Below are 24,634 nucleotides of genomic sequence, written 5' to 3'. Positions count from 1 at the left end.
GATGGGGGCACTACTCCCCCAAGTTGAATTGTTCTAAATAGGTCTTTGAAAGGCTCCACCATTTCTGACTGCAAATTTTTATAATAACTAGCTGTCAATCCATCTGTCCCTGGTGATTTACCCAATTTCAACTGTTTAATTGCTAAAACAATCTCTTCAGAGTTATTAACTGATTCATTCCATCCTGCTGTTCTTGAGTAACCTTAGGAATTTTCACCTCTTGTAAATATTTATCTATATCTATACTTTGAATTGTGTCACTTGCATATAATTTAGAATAAAATTCTGAAAATACCTTTCTGATAATATCCTGTTGATAAACCTTTTTGCCTTTATATTCTATTTTCTCTATTATCCGAGACTTTTCTTTTTTCCTTAACAAGTAAGCTAACCATCTACCTGGCTTATTAGCGTTATAAAAAGTATTATGTTTAGAGTATATTCAGGTGCCATCTTCCCTTTCTTTTTTAAAACAACAGAAAGAAAGTTGAGATTCCAGAGTTAAAGTCTTATACTTGCTGTTTATACTGCTCCCACATCCGCTCTGCCTGCGTTAATTCTTCAAGATAGCAATCAAATCAAGTCAAGTTCTGCAGGAGTGGATTCAGCGTCTTGCTCTGCTTTGAAGCAAAGAAATCCTCCGAACCGGAGCGTTTCCAGGCTTTGGGGGGGCTCTCACCCTTCAAGCCCCAGAGTAAACACTCTGAGGCTCTAGGGGAACTCTAACCCTACCTGGAGTCTCCCCTTCCCCTCTTCGCCCGAGAGGAAGGGTTTTTAGCCGTGGATGGAAGTCCATGCACAACATTATTGAAGTCAATGGACACTGAATTGCAGCTCACATTTTCACAAGATGCAACTGCCCAACAAATTTGGACTCAATTAGAAGCATGTTATCGGCCTACGTCAATTGAGTCTACATGTTTGCTTTTGTCTGAGTTCCATGGTTCTAGATTAAAACCTGGTGAACATATTGGAGAACACTTAACTAAAATGAAAGGAATAAGAAAAGAACTGGGTGAAAAAGGCTATCCTATTGATGACTTTCAAATGATCAGCATTATTATTAACTCATTGAACTATGAATGGAAAGATGCTATTACCAAGATTAATCAAGTGCCCATTGCTCAACACAAAGTGGATCATGTATGCAGGATTCTAACCGAAGAAGAGGCACTTATGAAAGCCGCACCACATTTGAGAGGACCACCTGCATCAAGAGCTCCAGCGAGGCGTCCCTTCCGTGGAAGAGCCTACGTTCCAAGGATGCCAAGATGCTACATCTGCAATCGTGTGGGACATGCCACCCGGGATTGTCCCCAACGATTTCCAGTGCCCACCACGTACCAGCTCAGAGGAACAGATTCCAGAGGAGGCAGAGGTAGAGGTGGATGACAAGGTCGTGGTCGTGGTCCCAGGCGTGATCCGCAAGCTCCACTTGCCACATTGGCTTTAACCAACAATCCACAACCTCAATCAGAGTACGACAGATGACTTCTTTGGACTTTGGACAGTGGAGCAGCATTACATGTTACCTATAGAAAAGAGCTTTATACAGAGATGCAGGAGCCTGAACCTGAACTTCGTGAGCTTTACTCTTTTTCTAATCATCCTGTTCAGGTCATGGGAAAAGGAACTGTTTACGTTGAAGAGCTCGATGCATACATTCCTGATGTTTATTATGTACCCGCAGCTAATAGTAATTTGCTTAGTCAGAGTCACTTGTCTAGGGTATCAAAATTCCAGGTACATAACAAATAATTAATAATTAATAATAATAATAATAATAATAATAATAATAATAATAATAATAATAATAATAATAATAAGAAGAAGAAGAAGAAGAAGAAGAAGAAGAAGAAGAAGAAGAAGAAGAAGAAGAAGAAGAAGAAGAAGAAGAAGAAGAAGAAGAAGAAGTTGGAAGGGACCTTGGAGGTCATCTAGTCCAACCCCCTGCTAAGGCAGGAAACTATACCATTTCAGACAAATGGCTGTCCAGTCTCTTCTTAAAAACTTCCAGTGTTGGAGCATTCACCACTTCTGGAGGCAGGTTGTTCCACTGGTTAGTTGTTCTAACTGTCAGGAAGTTTCTCCTTAGTTCTAGGTTGCTTCTCTCCTTGACTAGTTTCATCTTGAAAAAGCAAGTTATGTAGTTAAAGACGGATACTGTTGCTGAAACCATGTTGATTGGTGGTGTTTATTACATAAAGCCAAAGTCTAAGCAGCAAGAGCAGGCAAGTATACAAGCTCCAAAAAGGGGAAGTGCAGGCCCAGGAAGAGATGTCCCAGAGAGAGATCCTGTTGCTATTTCAAAGGCTCCTAAAGCCAACAAGAAGACAAATAAAACACAGGTTGCTCACGGCAAGCCTGAGGTTCCTATACATATGCTAATGTTGAGAATTCACTAACAGGTAAACCTTTGCATTACAGGTGTATTCACAAGTGGCATAGAAGATTGGGTCATGCCAGTTTCCGTGTTCTGAAGATGCCAGAGTTCGCAAGAGGTTTGGATCTAAAGGGGTGTAAGGTGTTCTTGGACTGTGCTGTCTACAAAAAAGCCAAATCCAAAGCAGCAGCAATTCCAAAACGTGCTACACGCCTGTCAACACGCATTTTTGATTTGGTACACACTGACATAGTGGATCCTTTTACATCAATAATTGGTGGTAAAAGATATTTCTTGACAATTGTTGATAATTACTCTAGATATGGATATGTATTTCCTATGAAAGAAATATCTGAGACCTTTCAGATATTTAAAGACTTTGCCGCTCTTGTCTATACTCAACACAAAGTCAGCATTGCCAGAATTCAGAGTGATCACGGTGCTGAATTCATGTCTCAGCGTTTTCAGGACTGGATGCGTAAGAATGGCATATTACACCAGACCTCAGCTCCTTACACTCCGGCTGAGAATGGAGTGGCAGAACGCAGAAACGGGGTTCTGCAATGATGTGTTGCCTACTTGAAGATGCTAACCTCAGTCTCCCATACTGAGGTGAGGCTATTAAATATGCTAGTCATATCATCAACCGTACTTGGAGTAGTGTAATAACCCCTTATTTCATGTTATATGGACACAAGCCTGACCTCTCGCATCTGCATATTTTTGGTTCATACGCTATGGTGAATATTCCTTTAGCTCAAAGAAGGAAAGGGGGTACTGCAGCAAAAAGAATGAGATTTATGGGTATTGATAATTCAAAATGGAGCAAATACATCGACTCTTCTCATGTAATAGTGATTTCACAATCCGCTACTTTTGAGGAAGATGCTGACTGGTCCAGGATTCATTCTAACGATCCTGGAGTTTATTTTCCTAGAGATGCTGCTGCTAATGCCACGCAGCCTGATGATCAAGAGGCAGAGGCGAATGTTCCTTCCACGAGTTCTTCTCCACCTACTGTTCTGTCTTTGTGAGCTGCCGATGCTGCCGCTGGCGACGATGATGAAGACGAGGACGAAACGGAAGAATGGACCGTTGTTCCGAAACGTTCCAAGTGGACCACAAAAGGAATCCCTCCAAAACGGTATTCGTGGCAAGTAACGAAAGCACCTTTACCTTTGATTTGTAATGTTACACTTCCTCCTGAGAAGTTCACACAAATCAAACATCTACCTGAATCAGAGCAGGATAAATGGTTTGAGGCAATGCAGGCTGAAATGGACAGTCTAAAGAAACTTCAAGTGTTTACGCCTGCAAGCCCTCCAGCAAACAAGAAAGTTATTGGCACTCGGTGGGTCTACAGAATTAAAAAGAAGCCAAATGGTGAGTCGTTGTATAAGGCCAGACTTGTAGCCCAGGGTTTCACTCAATGTTATCCTGAGGACTATACAAATACTTATTCACCCACAGTGCGGACTGGGAGTGTGAAAATCACCTTAACCACTGCAACTATCCTTGGTTTAGAGCCTTTCCAATTTGATGTTGAAACAGCTTATCTACACACTGATCTTTATGAAGAAATCTATGTGAAAGGTCCTCCAGATTTCCGATAACAAGAAGGAGATACTTGGTTTCTACACAAAAGTCTTTATGGTCTGAAACAGTCTGGTTTAATATTAAGTCCGAAACAGATGAATGCGTGTTTACAAAAAGATCTGATAAGAGGTATGAGATAATTCTTGTTTATGTTGATGATATTGTTTATATTGGTCCAAATAAGATGAGTGAGAATTTTGCTAAAGCGTTACAAAAATTTTTCACATTGAAGTCTTTAGGATATATTAACACTTATTTAGGTGTTCAAGTTGTCAAAACTCAGAAAGTGGTTCAGTCTTACACAAGAAGATAAGATTGAACAACTATTGCATCACTGCAACATGGAGGATGCTAAACCAGTGAGTATACCCATGCAAACCGATTTTCACAACTTGGCACATGAACCAAGTCCTGAGTTCAAAGATCAAACACTTTATCGCTCAGTCAATGGGTCGCTGCTGTATATTAGTAGTTGGACTAGACCCGACATTGCACTTAGTGTTAATCTCCTATCACGACACGTAGGCAAAGCAAAACAGTTTCATTGGACATGTGTTAAGAAATTATTGAGGTATCTAAAACACACTAAAAACATGAAGTTATTGTTAGAACCCACACATACTGACTATGCAGTTATGTTGTTATGCGGATTCTGATTGGGCGAGTGATAAGCAATCACGTAAAAGTACTTCAGGTTATATAATGTTTTTAAATGGATGTCCTGTTTACTGGCATGTGCGTAAACAGAATTTTGTTTCTTGTTCATTTACTGAAGCTGAATATGGTTGTGTTTCAGATGCATGTAATTCTCTAACGTGGTTTGATACTTTAGTCACAGATATCTGGACACACCCAATTCGACCGATCACTGTGATGGAAGACAACGAATCTGTGGTTTATATATCTGAGAATCGCTTTACAGGTTCCAGGTATAGACACTTTGACATCCGTTATCAAAATATAAGACAAGTAGTTAAACAAGGATTTGTAAAATTGCAGTATGTGCCTACACATGATCAGATTGCTGATATGCTGAACAAACCACTTCCTACAGCTCAGCACGAGTATCTGTGCAACAAGATATGCCTTATCCGAGATCTGCGTTACTGACAAAAGAAGGGGAAGTGTTTGTCAGCTCCGCACGTCTCACTGTTTTTCTGCCAGCTGCATAGTAATCTTATCAATGTAACCAAGGTGATTGTCACATGTCCAGCCATGTTATGGTTTCATGCCTAGAACTGCTATTAACTGCGCATGTCTACAAAAGTTTTCTCACTTTACTTTTTTCTCTTCTCTTTGTATTCTGTCTGATGAGAGGATGTAGTCAGTTAGGAGTTTTCTTTTGCTTTCCAATTAAAGTTTTATATACAGTAGAATATGCCTTGGTTTTGTTTATTTTTACCATGCGTCAAATGAACCACGGTTCATTGCCCTCTGATAGGGAAGTATTAATTTATTTTCCCTGACAAGGGTTACAATGATGGAAATATCAGAGACCATAAAGACAAAAAAATAGAAAAACACCAGGTCCCGATGGGCTTCCAGCGGAGTTATATAAGAACCACCAAGAGATGCTAAGTGAACTGCTGAAAGACGTTTGCAATGGACTTTTATTAGAAGCTACATGGATGGAAGCAAATATTACTCTAATACCAAAAGAAGATTCTGATTTGACTCAGATTAAGAACTTTAGACCGATTTCACTGCTCAATGTGGATTATAAAATTTTTACTTCAATAATGGTGGAGCGACTGAAAAAATACTTAATCGAATTCATACATTCAGACCAAAATGGCTTTTTACCAAAGAGGCAAATTAAAAACAATCTAAGAGTGATAATAGATATATTAGAATATTATGAGCTACATCCAGGGAAACAAATGCCACTAATATTCTTAGATGCCCAAAAGGCATTTGATAACCTTTCCTGGCAATTTATGATTCACCAATTACAAATAATGGACTTTGGACAGAATTTTATAAATATGATAAAAACAATATATAACAAACAGACAGCCAAAGTGATTGTGAATGGAGATTGTACTGAGAGCTTTGAGATAAAGAAAGGCACAAGGCAAGGATGCCCACTATCCCCTCTGTTATTCATCTTCACCTTGGAAGTTTTAAATCAAAATATTAGACAAGATACAGAAATTAAAGGGTTGAGGATAAAGGGTGAAACATATAAACTACAAGCATTTGCTGACGATTTAGTATTTATTTTGGAAGAACCCCTGGAGAAGATTCCCAAATTATGGGGAAAGATAGAACAGTATGGAGAAATAGCGGGATTAAAAATAAATAAAGAAAAAACTAAGATAATAGTAAAGAATCTCACAGATAAGCAAAAAAAACAACGATTGTCAGAATCAATAGAGGTACAGATAGTGAAAAAGGTTAAATATTTGGGTATATATTTATCAGCCAAATGCTCAACAATAAAAGAAGACAACTATATAAGGCTATTGAAACAAATAAAATTAGACTTGGAAAAGTGGAAGAATTACTACAGTTAAAATGAATATATTGCCGAAGATTTTATTTTTATTCCAAACAATTCCAATAAAACTTGAGAAAAAATTCTTCCAAGAGTTAAATTCATTAATTTTGAAGTTTGTTTGGCAAGGAAAGAAAGCTAGAATAAAGATGAAAACATTGCAAGATGCTAAGGAAAATGGAGGTTTTGGGCTACCCGAGTGGGCTTTGCATTATCAAGCATCTATATTAACATGGATGAAAGAATGGATAACTCCCAGGAATAGAAGATTGTTATACTTGGAGGGATGTGACTTACAATTGGGGTGGCACACTTTTTTGTGGTACGGGAAAAATAAAATACATAAGTATTTCCAAAATCACTATCTTAGAAATGCTTTCATAACAGTATGGGAAAAAATCAAAACTAAAATATATGTAAAAATTCAGGGTGGCTATCAACGATGGAAGCTTTTGAAAAAAATTGGACATATATATTTTAAATACTGATGGGACATTAAAATCTAAACAAGAACTGGAAAATCAGGGTATCAACATGTCATGGTGGGCACAGTTATAAATACAAAATAGATGTGAAAAAGATGTGAAACTGTATGGGTTTTATAAAGAACAAACTGTATTTGATAAGATATTGTTAACTTCTGATGAGAAACTAAGAAAATGCATAACTTTTTGGAGATGGAAAGTGAACAAACTAAAGAAACAATGACAAGGTGGGTGAAAAAGTTTGGTTATAATATAGAACTAGAAAAATGGCAAAAATTATGGGAGAGAAATTATAAATTGACAATGTCAACTGCATATAAAGAAAATTTATATAAAATGTTTTATAGATGGCACCTGCCACCAGCAAGATTAGCAAATACACCCTCGATAAGAGTAAAGGTACCATGACTTAATATTGTTACTTTGAATGGCCAAGAAATCCTATTAAAAGCAATAGTGCATTTTACTCAAAATATGGAAGTTTTAAAAATTGGCTATGTCAAGCACTAAACATATAGGTTATTTATATGCCTGTTGGTAATATATAGTCCATTTTTGTTTGAGGGGTGAGGAGGTAGTGTATGTGTGTCTGTCTGTGTTGTGTCTAATAATAATAATTAATAAAAAGGCCTTATTTACAAAGAAAAAGATTTTTTTTAAAAAGGAGCTCATTGGCTTGTGAACAGCTTCTTGAAATTATAATAATAGTTATTGGTTTGTCAGGAGAAAGTATGAAATGAAATATCTGTATGTGAAAGTGTTTATGCAAGCAGTTTGGATGGAAGTGAATGTGTGGCTATGCTGATCCTGTGTGTGTGAGAGAGTTTCTCCCCACCCAGACTATGAAAGAAACAGTAAACTGCAGATTTTTTGTTGTAGTTGTTGCAATAAAAGTGAAATGGAAAGGCAATAGTAAGCATTTGCATGAGAAAAGTCCCATGGAGGATGTATGAGAAAATTCATGGAAAATGCATGTGAAAAAGAGAAAAAACTGTTTTGTTAGTGGTGAGATTTTTGTGTAATTTCTTCTTCTTTTCCTATCTCTAACACACACTCCTGGCTGGTATGTTTCTTTAAGAGCAAGAGAGACAGAAAGGAAAAGGGGTGTGTGTCTGATCTTTTTACCTATTTTTTTCTCTGCTTAGAATTCTGGTTTGAGGAAGGTGGGGTGGATGTGAAATTTAATACCCATTTTTATAGTAAGAAATAAGGTTATTTTTTAATAAACGAAATATGAGAATTTGAATACACCTATATATCCATCAACCAAAAGAAATGACTGAATTGTTTTATTTAGATCTGTAAATGTTTTAACCTACTTAATGGAAATTTGTTTCCATCTGAATAGAATCTGATTAAATTGGAATTTGACTAAATTTATATTAAGAGCAAAGAGTTGATACTAGAGTTTGATACAAAACTATTTCAGTAACTCAGAATATCTTATTAAGCTTGTTTATTTATTTTTGTGGAGTTGCTTTTTGTTGTTTTTATTTTTATGTTTTTATGTCTGTGTGCAGGACACAGATAGAAAATAATAGCTAAGAGAATTGAAGGAATTGTAACTCAACCCTTGTTTAAAACGAAGGAGTTGAGAAAATTTTGGGAATTATATATGAGCTATGTTGTTTTGAATAAAGATTTGTGTGCAAACAAACTCAAGCAGAGTTTGATGAGCGCTCCTATGTTGGCTCTTTACTAATTTGTTTGTAAATACAGACAAAGGAATGGCTAGAGGAAGGGGGGTTTACCCAGAAGTGGAGGAAAAGAGGCAGCCAGTGGCATTTTTGTCTAAAATTGACATTTGGGGAAGTCTTGGTGGTTAGCATTTCTTATCAAGTGTGGGTAAACACTTGTTCACAGCAAAGTAGTTGGTGGAATAAAACTCGGACACAGAAGCAGCCACTGAAGGGAGAGACAACTGATACTTTTTTATGGTTAATATATGATTGGTTAATATATGATATGTAAACAAATACATAAAATGCTCTATAACATCTAATGGTGAGGCTATTTCAGTGCATTCAAGTTGATTTTAAATTACCTCAAGTGGGAAATTCCATAATATGAAACAAATGACGTTTATAAAGAATTAGATACCGGGGCTGTTTTCTGCTTTGTCTTTTCTCAGCAAGCAAGGATTGCTAGCTCAGACACCTCCATTGGAGTTTGCTGTCCACAAATTTCAGCCTGGTGATTGGGTCCTGATAAAAAGCTGGTGTGAAGAAAAACTTACTTCAGCCTGGGGTGGTCCCTACTAAGTCCTCCTAACAAATGAAACAGCAGTTCGAAAGAAAAGAAAGGGTGGAGCTAAAAGAGTGGAAAATAATTCCTGGAGAAGACCCGCTGTGAATAAAAATGACCAAAAACTGATGTGGTCATTGTGGGGTGAAGAAATAATAGCCTGGGTTTGTTTGTGATTTTTCTCATTGCAGGAGTAGCAGCTTTCTGGCTTTTTCACTCTGAGTGATGGCCTATGTTATTCCATTCCAGAAGAAGCTGTGGACCTCCACATTCTACAAACTTCTTCATAATGTATAGGTTCTGTGATTGCAATTGTGTCACTGTTGTTTTTCTAATCACTGTTGGGATAGTGGACCAGTCTGTCCCTGTGAAGAACCTTGTGACATAGTAATAGTGGAGGATTGGTTAAAAATATGTAAAGGTCTGACATCAACAGACTCTTTAGCCCACATACCCAATTATAGGAGAAATTGAAATTTAGACAGCGGGAACACAATCTGATCTAAATTCGGTTATATTGGGAGATAGTGATATCCAAATTCCACGGAATATAGAATGGATAGATTTAAGGTGTATACAGGCTAATCAAACATAAGAGGACTGGTACAGAGATTAATAGAAACTGCCATTACTAAAAGAATGCCTTTAGAAGAACCCCCACCATATAAAAATGAGGAAATGATGTGTCTTACGGATAACGAGGAGGAAGAACAACATCCCAAAGAGGTAGAACAAGAACTATCAGAATGGGTGTGAACCCCTTTTATAACTGGGATCGCTATAGGTTAGGCTTGCTTGCCAACATATAAGTATAAACTTATATGCAAAGTGTATTTTTTTTGTTTGTCTATAAATTTCTGAAAGGATAAAGAAAAGAAAGGGTGGATTGAAGGGAACAGATTATTATTCAGAAATTTCTAATGAGTTTAAAGATCATAGAAGAAGCCACCTGAAAGTCATAAACTCTGACGAGTTGTAGCTAACCTAAACTGCAAGCAGAGAAAATACAGAAATAACTATAGGAGCCGAGTTTTGTTAACAGAAAATTAGATGGTGATAGATAGGATGTGTACAAAGGGGCTTCCTGGAACATGGGAGGGACAGTGGTTTTAGGCGGTCCGGAGTAGTTTTTGAATGATTGGGGAAGGGGTGTTCAGTGCGATAAGGGAGGGGGGAATCTGCGTCGGGAGCAGGATATAAAAATGTGTCAAACAGCTCTTGGAGGTGTGACTGAACTCCCGTGTGTGTTTCAGTTCACCAAGCCTTTGCAAATGCTTCTTTTTAAATAAAACTTTGTTGCTGGAATTCCAAGTGAGTTTGTTTTCACGCAATACTGGAAAAGTGAAGGAATACCACCAGAGGAAGAAGTAATTTAAAAAATATTGGAATACACTGAGATGGACAGATTAACTATGAGATTGAAAGATAGAGAAGAAACAGAATACTACCAAACCTGGGAGTCATTCTACAAATGGCTAGAGGAAAGAACCAAAAATTAGGACTTGACTATGTATTAGCGCTTTTGAACCCAGACTGCATGCTGTGTTGAAAAATTAACATATGTATGTAAGGAAAAAAGAACTAATAAAAAGATTTATAAAAAAAGATGAGAAATTAATTAAAAGGATATACAATTATTTATTAAGTACTAAATTGGAAGAACAAGTAAAGGAGACAATGGTAATATGGGCTAAAAATTTTGGGTATACAATAGAATTAGATAAATGGCAGAAACTGTGGGACAGAAACTATAAACTTACAATGTCAACAGCGTATTAAAAAAATCTTTATAAAATGTTCTACAGATGACACCTTTCACCTGCTATACTACCAAATATGTATAAAGATAAATCTGCCAAATGTTGGAAATGCAATCAAATACCAGATTCGTATTACCACATGTGGTGGACATGTCCCAAAGCAAAAAAATACTGGAATAAAATTCATGTATGGTTGGAAGCAATGACAAAACAACATATAGATCTAAAACCAGAGATATTCTTACTGGGCATGTTACTAGGAAATTACAATAAAGGTAATACTTAGTTTTACATATTTTAACAGCAGCTAGGATAGTATATGCACAATTTTGGAAAAATGAAGAAACTCCTACGGAGGAGAATATAATTAAAAAAATACTGGATTTCTCAGAAATGGATAGGTTAACATTAAAAATTAAAGAAAAAGAAGAAACAGAACATTATATGACATGGGACTTATTTTACCAATGGTTAGCTGATAAAATCAGAGGTTAGTTGGAAATATGAGAATATGTGGATTATATGAGCAAGCTTTGATTGTTATATAACTAATGTTAATGTAATACTATTTTTAATATTTTGATTGCTATTTCCTAGTATATGATTGTATTTTAATAAGATTATGAATGTGATTATTATATTTTAATATTTGCATGCCTAGACAACACACTGTTCAATGTAGAAATGAAATTTTTTAAATATTTTTTTTTAAAAAATGATACGCTAGCACTTTATAATTCCTTAGTAAGACCACACTACAGTTTTGGTAACAATATAAAAAGGATGTTGGAAATCTGGAAAGGGTGCAGAGTACAGCAACAAAGATGATTGCAGTACTGGAGGCTAAAAGATACACTTGTAGGAATTGGGTATGTCTAGTTTAATGAAATGATAGCAGTGTTCCAATATTTGAGAGGCTGCCACAAAGAAGTGGGGGACGGTCAACATTCTCCAAAGTACCTGAAGGCAGAACAAGACGCAATGTTATTCTCTCAAATGGAGACGGTGCTGGCTGTTTTCTTTATTTCAAGGGTGATGAGATCTCTTACTTCATACACAGCTTCAAATTTGGATTTAGACTTAAGACTGTATTTTCACGCACGCTTCCGAGGAAACAGGCGGCCTTCCTATGGTCCGAGGTAAGCAGTTTGGGACGACTGATTCTCCAGACGAAGGAATTCGCACAACGCACAACGCCGCACGCTTAGATAAAACAGCCTGTTTCTCTTCGCTCACGCAGGCCTGCGTCTCGAGGATGCCTTCCTCGCGGAGTATTAGCAGGAGTTGGGCGGCCCGCGCTGCGCCTCCCTCTCCCCATTCCCTTGGGGGCGTGGCTAGCTTTGCCTTTCGCCATGATGAACAAATGACCTCGCGGGGAATGAAATTTAAATTCTACAAAGGCGAGAGAGTTCTTTGCTTCGAGCCGGACCCGACCAAGGCGAAGGTGCTTTATGATGCCAAGGTGGGATTTCTCCGCTTAATGCGCGGCCCTTCTTTTCCCACGCGCCAACCGCTTCCTCCTAACGGAAGCCACCTCCTTCTCTCTGGCGCTTCCGGGCGTTGTTTGTGTCGTTGTTGCCACTTGCGAGGCTTCTGACAGGAGCTCGGAAAGAGGAAGCAGCTCTCTTCCATTTCCGTTTCTCCTTAAAAAAAAAAGTAGGATTTAAAATTATTAACATTGGGGGTGCTTCTACTTTGAAGCGGGCGCTGCATGCAAACGTACGGCGTCGGATAAGGGAAGAGATGGCCCTGAATGAAAGAAAGCTTTCTCCATCCACGCCTAATCGTATTTGTTGCAAAAGGGCCACAAATTACTTTAGGATGTCCATTTACAACTAGTGTGACCCTCAGGGATAACAGTAGTAAATGGTTGGTTACAATAGGCAAACTCTGTGTGCAGGTAACAATTTTATTATTTTTTATTTTCTGATGAGTGTGAGATAAACACGTTCTTCGGTTCCTAATCAGAGGCAAACACTTGGCAATGAGGTATTTCTGTTTATAGTACAATCCAGCTACAGTGCCAGTTTAATGCACACAGCTGAACTGACTCCGGCATTTCATGCCTGTTTGCTCAATAGTGTATACCTATGTTTGAAAACTGCTTTCAAACATAGAATGCCAGGTTTTTATCTCTTCTGATTAATTGAAAATAGATTTTTTTATATATATTTTTGTGCACTGGCTTAAAATCTATTCAGTACCAATGCAATTCTTTGAAGAATTGAATCTGTCAGAACCATGACAGCCATTTTTGCTGATTATGCAAGTTTTTTTTAAAAAAAAAGGAAGTGAAATTTCATTTCAGAGTATTGTGGTTTGTACTTGACTATATTTGTACAATATTCTTAACATTTTGCTTAATAATGATTAACCAAACAGACCGCCCATGAGTTAGGTGCAGGGCTTTTTTTCTCATAGAACGCTCACAACGGAGTTCCGGCACCTTTTTTGGATGGAACCTTGTAGGGTAGGCAAGGCAGGTTGTATGACATGTGTGAGCTCCGGCACCTTTTTCTTTTACAAAAAAAGCACTGGTTAGGTGTATCACTCCATAAGATTATGTGGATAAAATTCAAGGGCAAAATAATTGTCTTTTGTGGTGGCAATGTTATGGAATAGAATATAATAGAATAGAGCTGGAAGGGACCTTGGAGGTCTTCTAGTCCAGCCCCCTGCTCAAGCAGGAGGACTTATACCATTTGAGACAAGTGACAGCCTCTTCTTAAAAACCTCCAGTGATGGAGCACCCACGATTTCTGAAGGCAAGCCATTGCACTGGTTGATTGTCCTCATTGTTAGGAAGTTTCTCCTTAATTACAGGTTGTTTCTGTTGAAGGAAAAGTCTTCATCATGGTTCAGTCCAAGCCGGGAATAAACAACATGGTAACTGCTTTAGAAAGATGATTGCAGTTTATTGAAGAGGAGAGCCAGACAGAAAGATGGCTCTGGAAGAAAAGAGTGAACACATGTAGGGAGTGGGTTTTTATACCCTCTGGGGCTCTTGAGGTTGTTTCCTGTTCCTGTTAGAGGCTTTGTATTTCCTGTGTCATGTATTTTGACCTGTATCCCTTTGGCATCTGTGGGTTAATCCTATTATGGCCTGTCTTAGAGTTTGGGTGGGGTATGTAGATTTTAGGTGTCTTTGTCTTCTTAATCTAGCTGGGGGCCTCCAACCTTCCTCGATTATTTCATCTGCATTTCTACAGAGCTGGTTTCTGCTTGGGAGAGGGAGTTTTGGGGCTGTTAAGAAAACTGGGCATGCTTTTCTGCCTCTTTAAGATCCTTTGAGAAAATATATTTTTCTGCCCTTTTAATATTTCCTTCTCTGGGGGGCTGAATTCTCACACTTCTTTCTGGTCAGTTTCAAAACATTGTTTCTTGTCCTGCCCTCTGGTGCTTTGGAGAATAGTTTGATGCCCTCTTCTTTGTGGCAGCCATTCAAAAAATGGAATACTGCTATCATATCCCCCCTATTTCTTCTTTTCTTTAGACTAGCCAAACCCTAGTCCTCAGCCGTTCTTCTTATGTTTTAGTATTCAGGCCTTCGATCATTTTAGTTGCTGTTCTCTGAACTTTTTCCAAAGTGTCAACATCTTTTTTGTAGTATGGTGACCAAAATTGGCTGCAGTATTCCAGGGGTGGTCTTACTAGGGTTATATAAAGCGGTACTAATACATCGTGTGATCTTGATTCTATGCCTCTATTTATACAAGCCAGGATTATATTAGCTTTATTGGCTGTTGCTGCACATTGCTGGCTCATAGTCAAGTGATCGTCCAGTAGGACTCCAAGGTCCCTTTCACAGTTACTGTTTTTGAGCCAGGTCTTACCTAATCTGTACTTATACCTTTGATTTTTCGTGCCTAAATGTAAAACTTTGCTTTTCTCCACATTAAAATTCAGTTTGTTGGATAGGGCCCATTGTTCAAGTTAGTCAAGATAATTTTGGATGCTGAGCTTGTCTTCTGGGATGTTGGCTATTCCTGACAGTTTAGTGTCATCAGGCAATTTGATGAGTTCCCCTTCTATTCCCTCATCTAAGTCATTTATGAAGATATTGAAGAGTACTGGGCCTAGGACGGAGCCTTGTGGTATTGCACTGCTTACTTCTCTCCACGTGGATGTAGTACCATTGAGGACTACTTGCTGAGTACGGTTTGTCAGCCAGGTATACATCCATCTGGCGGTGATGTTGTCTATCCCACCTTTTTCTAGCTTACTAAGCAGCAGGTTGTCAAATGCCTTACTGAAATCTAAATATAATATGTCCACAAAAGAAGAAATAGTGGTGACATGATAGCAGTATTCCAGTATCTGAGGGGCTGCCACAAAGAAGAGGGGGTCAAATTATTCTCGAAAGCATCAGAATACAGGTCAAGAAACAATGGTTGGAAACTGATCAAAGAGAAGCAACCTGGAATTAAGGAGAAACCTCCGAACAGTGAGGACAATTAACCAGTGGAACAGCTTGCTTTCAGAAATTGTGGGCACTCTATCACTTGTCACTTGTCTGAGACAAGTCGCTTGTCTGAGATGGTATAGGTCAGGGGTCGGCAACCTGAAACAGTGAAAGAGCCACTCGGAACCGGTTCTCTCACAAAAGTAAAAAACTGGGAGCTGCAAAGGACGTGCATGCGCACGCATGCGCAAGACAACAGGCTTGATTGACAGAACAGTGGAGCCTAAGGGGAGACATGCAGCCGCCCTGCCCCCTCTGCTCTCATTCACTCGCCTTTGCTTGGAAAAGCTTCTCTCGCTCTCATTCACTCATGTTTTGTTTGCAAAAGCTTCTCTCTCACTCTCTCATTACCTCACCTTTGCTCTAAAAAGCCTCTTTCAAACACTCATTCACTTACACTGCTCAAAAAACCTTTCTCTCTCACTCTCATTCACTCACCAACTCAAAAGGCCAGCCACGGCACCTCCATTGACTTCCATGGGGACGCTTGGCAATTAAAACCACTCCTGCTACTCCTTCTACTGCTAACTTTTTCACTTGGTGCTTGGTTCCGATTTAACCTGAGAATCTCCAGATGTCACTGCTGGGGGTGGAGGAGGCTGCCCAGGTTCGGCCTTAGCGGAAGCCAACGACAGTAGCGGTGGAGGCGGCGGAGAGAGAGAGATGCTGGAGTTCTGCCGCATCTCCGTCAGCCTCCGCCTCCCCCGCAGAAACAAATCCCCGTGCCAGCTCTCATGGCAGCAGTGAGCCCCAAGGAGCAGGCAATCGCTCCGGCGGCGGCGGCTGTTGGGGCCACCCAGTGCAGTCTCCTTCTCTTTGTTTCAGTTTGCTTTCTGCATTTGGAACGGAGACACAAGATTTTGTGTTTCTCCGCACCCGCTCATCAGCGGGCGTGGAGAAACACCCATTCCCTCTGCTGAGCCATCCCAGTTACTTCCCTGGAGCACCTTCATATCTTGCAAGGGCACACAGGTAATCCGCGTTTCTGCACACACGCTGATCAGCGGGCGCGGAGAAACACCCATTCCCTCTGCTGAGCCATCCCAGTTACTTCCCTGGAGCACCTTCATATCTTGCAAGGGCACACAGGGAATCCGCGTTTCTCCACACGCGCTGATTAGCGGGCGCGGAGAAATGCCCATTCTCTCTGCTGAGCTGTCCCAGTTGCTTGCATTGCAGAAGGCAAGCATTTGGAATGAAGACTCGAGATTCAGCATTTCTCCCCGCGTGCTGATAAGCGGGCATGGAGAAACGGCGGCGGCTGCTTTTGGGGCCACCCAGTGCAGTCTCCTTCTCTTTGTTTCAGTTTGCTTTCTGCATTTGGAACGAAGACACAAGATTTGGTGTTTCTCCGTGCCCGCTGATGATGAGCGGGCGCGGAGAAACACCAAATCTTGTGTCTTCGTTTCAAATGCAGAAAGCAAACTGAAACAAAGAGAAGGAGACTGCACTGGGCGGCCCCAACAGCAGCTGCCGCCGCCGGAGCGATTGCCTGCTCCTTGGGGCTTACTGCTGCCATGAGAGCCGGCACAGGGATTTGTTTCTGCGGGGGAGGCGGAGGCTGACGGAGATGCGGCAGAACTCCAGCATCTCTCTTGCGCCGCCGCCTCCACCGCTACTGTCGTTGGCTTCCGCTAAGGCCGAACCTGGGCAGCCTCCTCCACCCCCAGCAGTGACATCCGGGGATTCTCAGGTTAAATCGGAACCAAGCACCAAGTGAAAAAGTTAGCAGTAGAAGGAGTAACAGGAGTGGTTTTAATTGCCAGGCAAGCAGAGGAAATCTGCCCGGCCTCCCCTCCAGCCCCGAGCTGCACCTCTGCCTCGCGCGCGCGTTTGTTCAGGCTCCGCTTGCCTGGCAAGGGGAAGAAATCTGCCCGGCCTCCCCTCCGGCCCCGAGCAGCACCTCTGCCTCGCGCGCGCGTTTGTTCAGGCTCCGCTTGCCTGGCAAGGGGAAGAAATCTGCCCGGCCTCCCCTCCCATCTGACCAACCTACACACCTTTTTTCCAGCAGTCCTCCATCTCTTCTTCTGCTGCCACCACGTGCAGTCTGAAGAAGAGGTTTGTGGAGAATCCCACAAACCAAAGAAGTTCAGCCAATCAATTCGCAAGATTTTTTTTTGTGAGAAATTTGAATTGATTGGTTGAACTTTTTTTTTCAGACTGCACATGGCGGAGGACTGGGAGCCGCAGGAGACTGCTGAAAGAGCCACATGTGGCTCCGGAGCCGCAGGTTGCCAACCCGTGGTATAGGTTCTCCTGCTTGAACGGGGGGCTGGACTAGAAGACCTCCAAGGTCCCTTCCAGGTCTATTCTTTTCTAATTCTAAATGTGTCCCTCTTTCCATTTTTTGTACTTGTCCTTTTTATCTTTCAGTTTGTCAGAGAGACCTTTGTGTAGACATACTGGTTTCTTCTTGAATTTCTTGTTTTTCTTTTTTGATGGTATTGTGCTGGACTGGGCTTTTATGATTGCCTTTTTCAGAGTTTCCCACACTTTCTCAGTTATTTTCCCCTTTAGGATTTTCGTCCATGGAATCTTTCCTAGGTTTTCTCTGAGTTTGTTAAAATCAGCTCTTTTGAAGACCCTGGTTCAATTATTTTCTATTGCTTGTGTTTGCATTATATCAAATTTCAGTATGATGTGGTCATTTTCACCCAAGGTTCTTGCAACCTCAACTCCCTCTATCACTTTTTTATTAGTTAGAATTAGGTCCAGTATAGCTTTACTTCTAGTTCCCTCCTCCACCTTTTGAATGATAAAGTTGTCGGTAAGGTTGGTTAAGAATCTGTTCGATCTCCCACTTCTGCAGAGTTTGTCTCCCAGTTGATATCTAGATAGTTGAAGTTTTCCATTACTACTGAGGTATGCTTCCTACATACGCTTGATAACTGGTTGGCAAAGAGTTCATCTTGTACACCCATGGCAATTTCACTTTTTTTTCCTTTTATATCAACCCATATACTTTCTGGAGGGATTTTATCTTTGATCATGTGCATTTCTGTAGAGATGTAGTGTTTTCTTACATATAGTACAACTTCCGTCCTCTTTTTGTAGATCTATTTCTTTTAAACAATTTGTATCCATCCATCAGTACATTCCAATCATGGGTTTCGTCCCACCAGGTTTTTTTAATGCCAACTATGTCATACCCACCCTCATGTACTATTGCTTCTAGTTCATCCTGTTGGTTCCCCAAGCTTTGAGCATTTGTATATAAGCATTTACGACTTGTATGCCTGTCCGTGGGTATGTTTCCTGCATCTCTTGATTGTGTTTGAGTGTTTCTTTTTTCTTATCACTCCCTATCTCAGCTGAAGGTTTGAGCTGCCAAATGTTAGCCTCGAAACCTTAATGACTTGGAGAAGATCTGCAAAGAGGAGTGGGAGAAAATCCTTCCTGAGATGTGTGCAAACCCGGTGGCCAACTACAAAAAACCTCTGTGATTGCCACCAAGGGTTTTGCCACCAAGTACTAAGTCATGTTTTGCGAAGGGGTCAAATACTTATTTTACTCATTAAAATGCCACTCAATTTATACCTTTTTTGAAATGTGTTTTTCTGGATTTTTTTGTTGTTATTCTGTCTCTCACTGTTAAAATAAACCTACCATTAAAATTATAGACTGATCATTCTTTGTCAGTGGGCAAACGTACAAAATCAGCAGGGGATCAAATATTTTTTTTTTCTCAGTGTATGACTGGTTTTGTGTTCTAGACATTCTAAAAATTGGTCACCCTTCCCCCTCAATTTTAGTTTAAAGCCCTTTTCATGAGTTGGGCCAGTCTTTTTCTGAGTACCTTTTTCCCTGTTTTCGTAAGGTGCAGCCCATCCCTTGCCAAGAGTCCTTTTTGTAGGAAATGCAGTCCATAATCCAGGAAACCAAAGTTTTCTTTAGCTAGTGGTTTATTTCTAGAATTCTTTTTCCCCTCAATGCGGATTGGCCTTTCGTTGGGAATACTGATTTGACAGTGGAGGTAAACATTATAGGCCTCCCACATTCCATTCCACTCTTAGTCTCTTGGAAAGCCAAAAAAACTATATAATATATGTCCTAGGTTTATATAGCATGCAGCACTTTAATTGTGGATTAGTGCATCATATGCACCAATAACAGTCTTTGAGGGTCTACAACAAAGCAAGATTCACCTTCACTTTCCAATCCTTTTTCACAAGATATTTTTTATTCTTATGATTTGATGCTTTATCATAGATAGATAGATGGATGGATGGATGGATGTAGATGTAGATATAGATATAGATATAGATAAACATAATTTAAAATGGAATGGTTTAACATATTCCTATTTTTGTAAAATTGAGATGTTCACTGGTGACAGTTATTTGATAAAGATTTGAGCATTGTAATGGAGCTAACTTGCGCAGAAGTGCCCTGTATTCTAAATTAAGGTGTGCAATTGAATTTTGATTTTGCAAATTGGTATATATTTTAGTTGCCACAATATAAAAAAGATGTTGAGACTCTAGAAACTAGAGTTTAGAGAAGAGCAACAAAGATGATTAGAGAAGCTAAAACATATGAAGAATGATTGCAGAAATTGGGTATGTCAATAGTTTAATGAAAAGAAGGGCTAGAGGTGACATGATAGCAGTGTTCCAATATTTGAGGGGCTGCCATAAAAAAGAGGGGGGTTCAATCTATTCTCCAAAGCACCTGAAGGCAAGACAAAAAGCAATGAATAGAAACTCATCAAGGAGAAAATCAACCTAGAACTAAGGAGAAATTTCTTAACAGTTGGAACAATTAACCCATGGAACAGCTTGCTTTCAGTAGTTGTGGGTGCTCCATCACTTGAGGTTTTTAAGAAAAGATTGAATAATCATTTATCTAAAAATGGTACAGGGTCTCCTGCTTGAACAGGAGATTGGAATAGAAGACCTCCAAGATCCCTTCCACCTTTATTATTCTATATAGAATTTGATTCAAAGTGCAATGCCTGAATTCCAGGAACCACGTCATACGGGCCAAATATAGCCTGCAAGTTTTCAAATAATAATGTAGGATGATAAGGGAACAAACATCCAAAATATTTCAAGAGGAAGCAGTTGATTTCTACTTTATCTTGAAGGCTGAGCTTGAAGAGGAGTAATGCTTCCCTTATTGCAGCGGTCCCCAACCTTTGCGGCTTGGTGACCTGGCTGGGAGGGAGAGGGGAACCGGGCCGCGCAATCAGTGAGCTGGCATGCATGTGCACACTGCTCGACTTGTGGAAGTTGTGCTGTGGTGCATGCATGCCGGCCCATCGCTTGCACAAGTTGAGCAGACCAGTTCTGAATAAACCATGGCCTGGTAGTGGGCCAGGTGTTGGGGACCCCTTCCTTACTGGATTTCTGTCATCTGGCTTGCTTGAAAATGAAATGAAATAGGGATAATACGGATTTCACAACAGAATTCAGTTTATATATGATTAGCCAATAATATAGATGTGCTAATTGTTCATAAAGAGTTTTCCAAATAAATAGTAGTGAGTTTTTAAAGCAAATTAGTATTACTTCTACTTTTTTGGGAGGAGGAGTTAATGAATTTCTTAAAGTAGGCAAGAAATCAAATTTTGAAAAGCCAATGACAAGTACCAATTAATAATACATATTTAGAACAAACGTATAACTGAAAAATAACTGACAATTTATATTCACAGATAATTTCCTGTTGATAATATTTTTGGACCCATTCTATAGAATATGACACAGATCACAATAACACCCAAATATCATGTAGTGATATCATTATGAATATATTGCTGTGGCAGGCTGTGTGATGTTATTGCCTACTTCAATTACCTATACCTTATTAACTTCTAAAGCAGAGGTCCTCAACCTTTTGGGCACTTGGGACTGGTTTCGTGGAGAGAGGTTTTTCCATGGACCCGAGGGTGCGTGGCTTTGTGTGCTGCCTGCATCCTGTGGATGGGGCTTTGCTTGTTTGTGCAGACGGGTTGCTGGCATGCCACGGACCAGTACAGGTCCATGGACTGGGGGTTGGGGACCACTGTTCTAAAGGAAGTAAATACCAAAACTCATTAGAGTTATTTATTTAAATTTGTTGCAAATTGAGGTAGTTTATTCTAGGCAGTTTAATTTTTTTTGTAATGGAGAGATGTTATTGCATCCAATTACTGCATTTAATCTCTGAAATATATTTAATCTTTTAAAATGAAGTGGTGGAATATGTTTTTAATTGCTTTGTTTATACTCCTACATTATAAAACAATGAATTGTAAAAATAATAATAATAATTCCTATAAAATGTTTGTGTAAGCATACATGTGTTTGATTTTAGATTGTTGATATTGTTATTGGAAAAGATGAGAAAGGAAGAAAGGTCCCAGAATATCTGATCCATTTTAATGGTTGGAATAGAAGGTGAGCATATATTTGAATAAAAACATACAATATTACCAACTAGGAGAGAATTAGTAATTCAGATATAATTCATACTACTCTAGATGAAGCTTGGACTCTAATATGTTCTGATTGACTTTAAAAATGATTTGGAAGCTTCTGCTGGTACAAAGTGCTGCTAAATCATAAGTCCTTGATAGTTAATCTGCAAAGTAATCTGTATAGTACCCTGGTTGCTAGGATGTTTCTGATTTTAATTTTAAGTAATATGAAATCTTGATTCAGTAGATTTTATATGCAAATCAAATTTCCATCTCAGCATCCCCCTCTAAAATGGTGGCCTTACATAACTGGAATGAGACAATTCTGTTAATTTTATCTTAATTTTACAAAATCCCCAGGTGATTTGTGCCATTTGTATAGTGACATCAATGTTCAAATGATAATAATTGAGGACTACCTGTATTAATGGAATCCATAATGTATCTTACCTGCTCCATACAGAGTGCCACTTCATATTAGTTGGAAGCTTAGGAGATATATGCACAGTAATGTTCAAATTCATTTGCTGCTTATCTTATACATTCAATCAGCTTGATAGACATCCTTTATAATAAAATAATTATTTTTTTTTTAAAAAAACTACTTAGTTGGGACAGATGGGCAGCTGAACATCATGTACTTCGTGACACTGATGAAAATCGCAGATTGCAGCGCAAATTGGCAAGAAAAGCTGTGGCTCGCATGTAAGGATCAAATATGGTTAACAGGTTTTTTTGAAATATTTAAGTCATTTTCAAATGACTTAATTTCAGTATCGGCTATAAAGGTAAAAGGTAAAGGTTCCCCCGCACATGCGTGCTAGTCGTTTCCGACTCTAGGGGCCGGTGCTCATCTCTGTTTCAAAGCTGAAGAGCCAGCGCTTGTCCGAGGACGTCTCCATGGTCATGTGGCCGGCATGACTAGACGCCAAAGGCGCACGGAACGCTGTTACCTTCCCACCATAGTGGTCCCTATTTTTCTACTTGCATTTTTACGTGCTTTCGAACTGCTAGGTTGGCAGAAGCTGGGATGAGTAACAGGCGCTCACTCTGTTACGCGGCACTCGGGATTCAACCCACCAAACTGCCGACCTTCTGATCTACAAGCTCAGCGTCCTAACCCACTGAGCCACTGCATCCCTTTCAGTATCGGCTATAATGTCTTTAATTTTTAATCCTGGATATCTGGTGCAGCTATCTATATGTGCAGATGATTTTTCCTGTTTTTTTTAAATACAATATTTTTACTCTAAAATATTTGGTGCCCTTATAAAGTCACATGTTGCTGTTATAATGGCAGGAGAATCATTTCTGGTTACAAGTTTTATAAAATGGGGAGAATGCTTATTAGTAGCAGGTAAAAAACAAGACAGGTTTTCCTTTTTTGCTGTTCTTATGGAAGAAGGAATTACTTGATCTCTATATCCTGCTGATTTATTTTTATTTTATTCTTAAAATAATGGTTTTAGTTTGACTTAGATAGGATGATAGAGATTATTAGACAAAAGTAAACTAGGATCTGGTCAATGGTAAACTATAGACTGGTAAAAAAAGATATGTTACTGTAATACATATTGTATATGAATTGACCCCTATATATTTGAAATCTATGTTTTTTATGTCAGAGAAAGAAACACAAATATGCCCCATTTCCGCAATGCTGATTTTTACTTTTACTGCTTTAAAGCAGGTGAAAAATCATGTTAGCTAAATGGTAGCCTATCTTCAATCTTCTTTAGGAGAAGAAAAGGAAAGAAAGGGCGTTGCAGATTGCCAGGCGTTGATTCTGTGCTGAAGCTCCTTCCTACTGAAGAGAATGAAAGGAGTAGTGAAAATTGTAAGTTGGCATATAGGGGATACTTGTGCTATCTAATTAAAATGTATATAATAATTAATATTACTATAGTTGATAAGCAGGAAAATAATTTAAGTTCTGTTCCACAGATACTTGCAACTTAAAAGAAAAGTTGATTAAGGTAGTTGTAGTATAAAAAAGACAAATATAACCATATATATAGAATGTAGACCATGGATTTTTTTCTCTCTTTTTAGTATCTATTTGGATAATTGAATTTAACCAGTACATTAAAAATACTAAAAAAACCCATACTAAATATACATTCTGAGATTCTTTTTAGGTCACTTATTTTTTATATTATTGAATTAAGTGTCCTTTAAAGAAGTTTCACAAGGCTTCTGAGTTCAGGTTTTGAAAGTGAATGTATAGAGGGAATTGAAATTGCTGGAACCTTGGGTGAAAGTGATCACGTGATTCTGGAATTTAATATAATGCAAACACTAGCAATAGAAAACAATCCAACCAATGTCTTAAACTTCAAAAGAGCCGACTTTAGCAAATTCAGAGAGAACCTATGAATGATCCCATGGATGAAAATCCTAAAGGGGAAAACAACCCAAGAAGTGTGGGAAAGCTGTGAAAAAAATATATAAGTTAAGCCGACTCTCTCCCTGGGAGGGAGACCTGGTCAGGCAGCAGACTCCATTGTGATGCAATAAAGAGATTGGAAGTCTTTGATCCTTGTTTCCTATTGGAACTTTTGATGTTACTGTGACAGTCTGAACTGTTGCAATCGAACCTCTAAGGATTAGACTTCTACATACTGACTTTTTATTGGCTTTGTAACATAAATTGCTTCAAAAAAAAAGAAGAAGAAGAAGACTGGTAAAACTGCCTGTTTGAGCGGAACTGGTGCTCTGGCTGTGGCAACTGGCTGACTGCTAGTGACAAAATAGAGACCTTGACATTTTAAACTGTTGAGCCTTTAGTTTGTTATGGCTGCGGAGGC

General features: G+C 39.1%; 1 protein-coding gene across 2 annotated transcripts in view; it reads left to right on the top strand.

The window, feature by feature from the left end:
* Positions 1 to 11,811: 11,811 nt before the first annotated feature.
* MSL3 (MSL complex subunit 3) overlaps positions 11,812 to 24,634 on the top strand; it is a 47,431-nt gene continuing 34,608 nt past the window's right edge. For both annotated transcript variants that reach the window (XM_081327331.1, XM_081327330.1), the window contains exons 1-4: positions 11,812 to 12,427; positions 21,725 to 21,807; positions 22,437 to 22,532; positions 23,567 to 23,664. In XM_081327331.1, coding sequence (XP_081183457.1) covers positions 12,095 to 12,427; positions 21,725 to 21,807; positions 22,437 to 22,532; positions 23,567 to 23,664 — 610 coding nt within the window. In that variant the 5' untranslated portion in view covers positions 11,812 to 12,094. The remainder of the gene's footprint in view (positions 12,428 to 21,724; positions 21,808 to 22,436; positions 22,533 to 23,566; positions 23,665 to 24,634) is intronic.

Source organism: Vipera berus (assembly GCF_964194415.1).
Source record: "Vipera berus genome assembly, chromosome: 4".
NCBI lineage: Eukaryota > Metazoa > Chordata > Lepidosauria > Squamata > Viperidae > Vipera > Vipera berus.
This window is presented reverse-complemented; position numbering and strand designations above follow the sequence as displayed.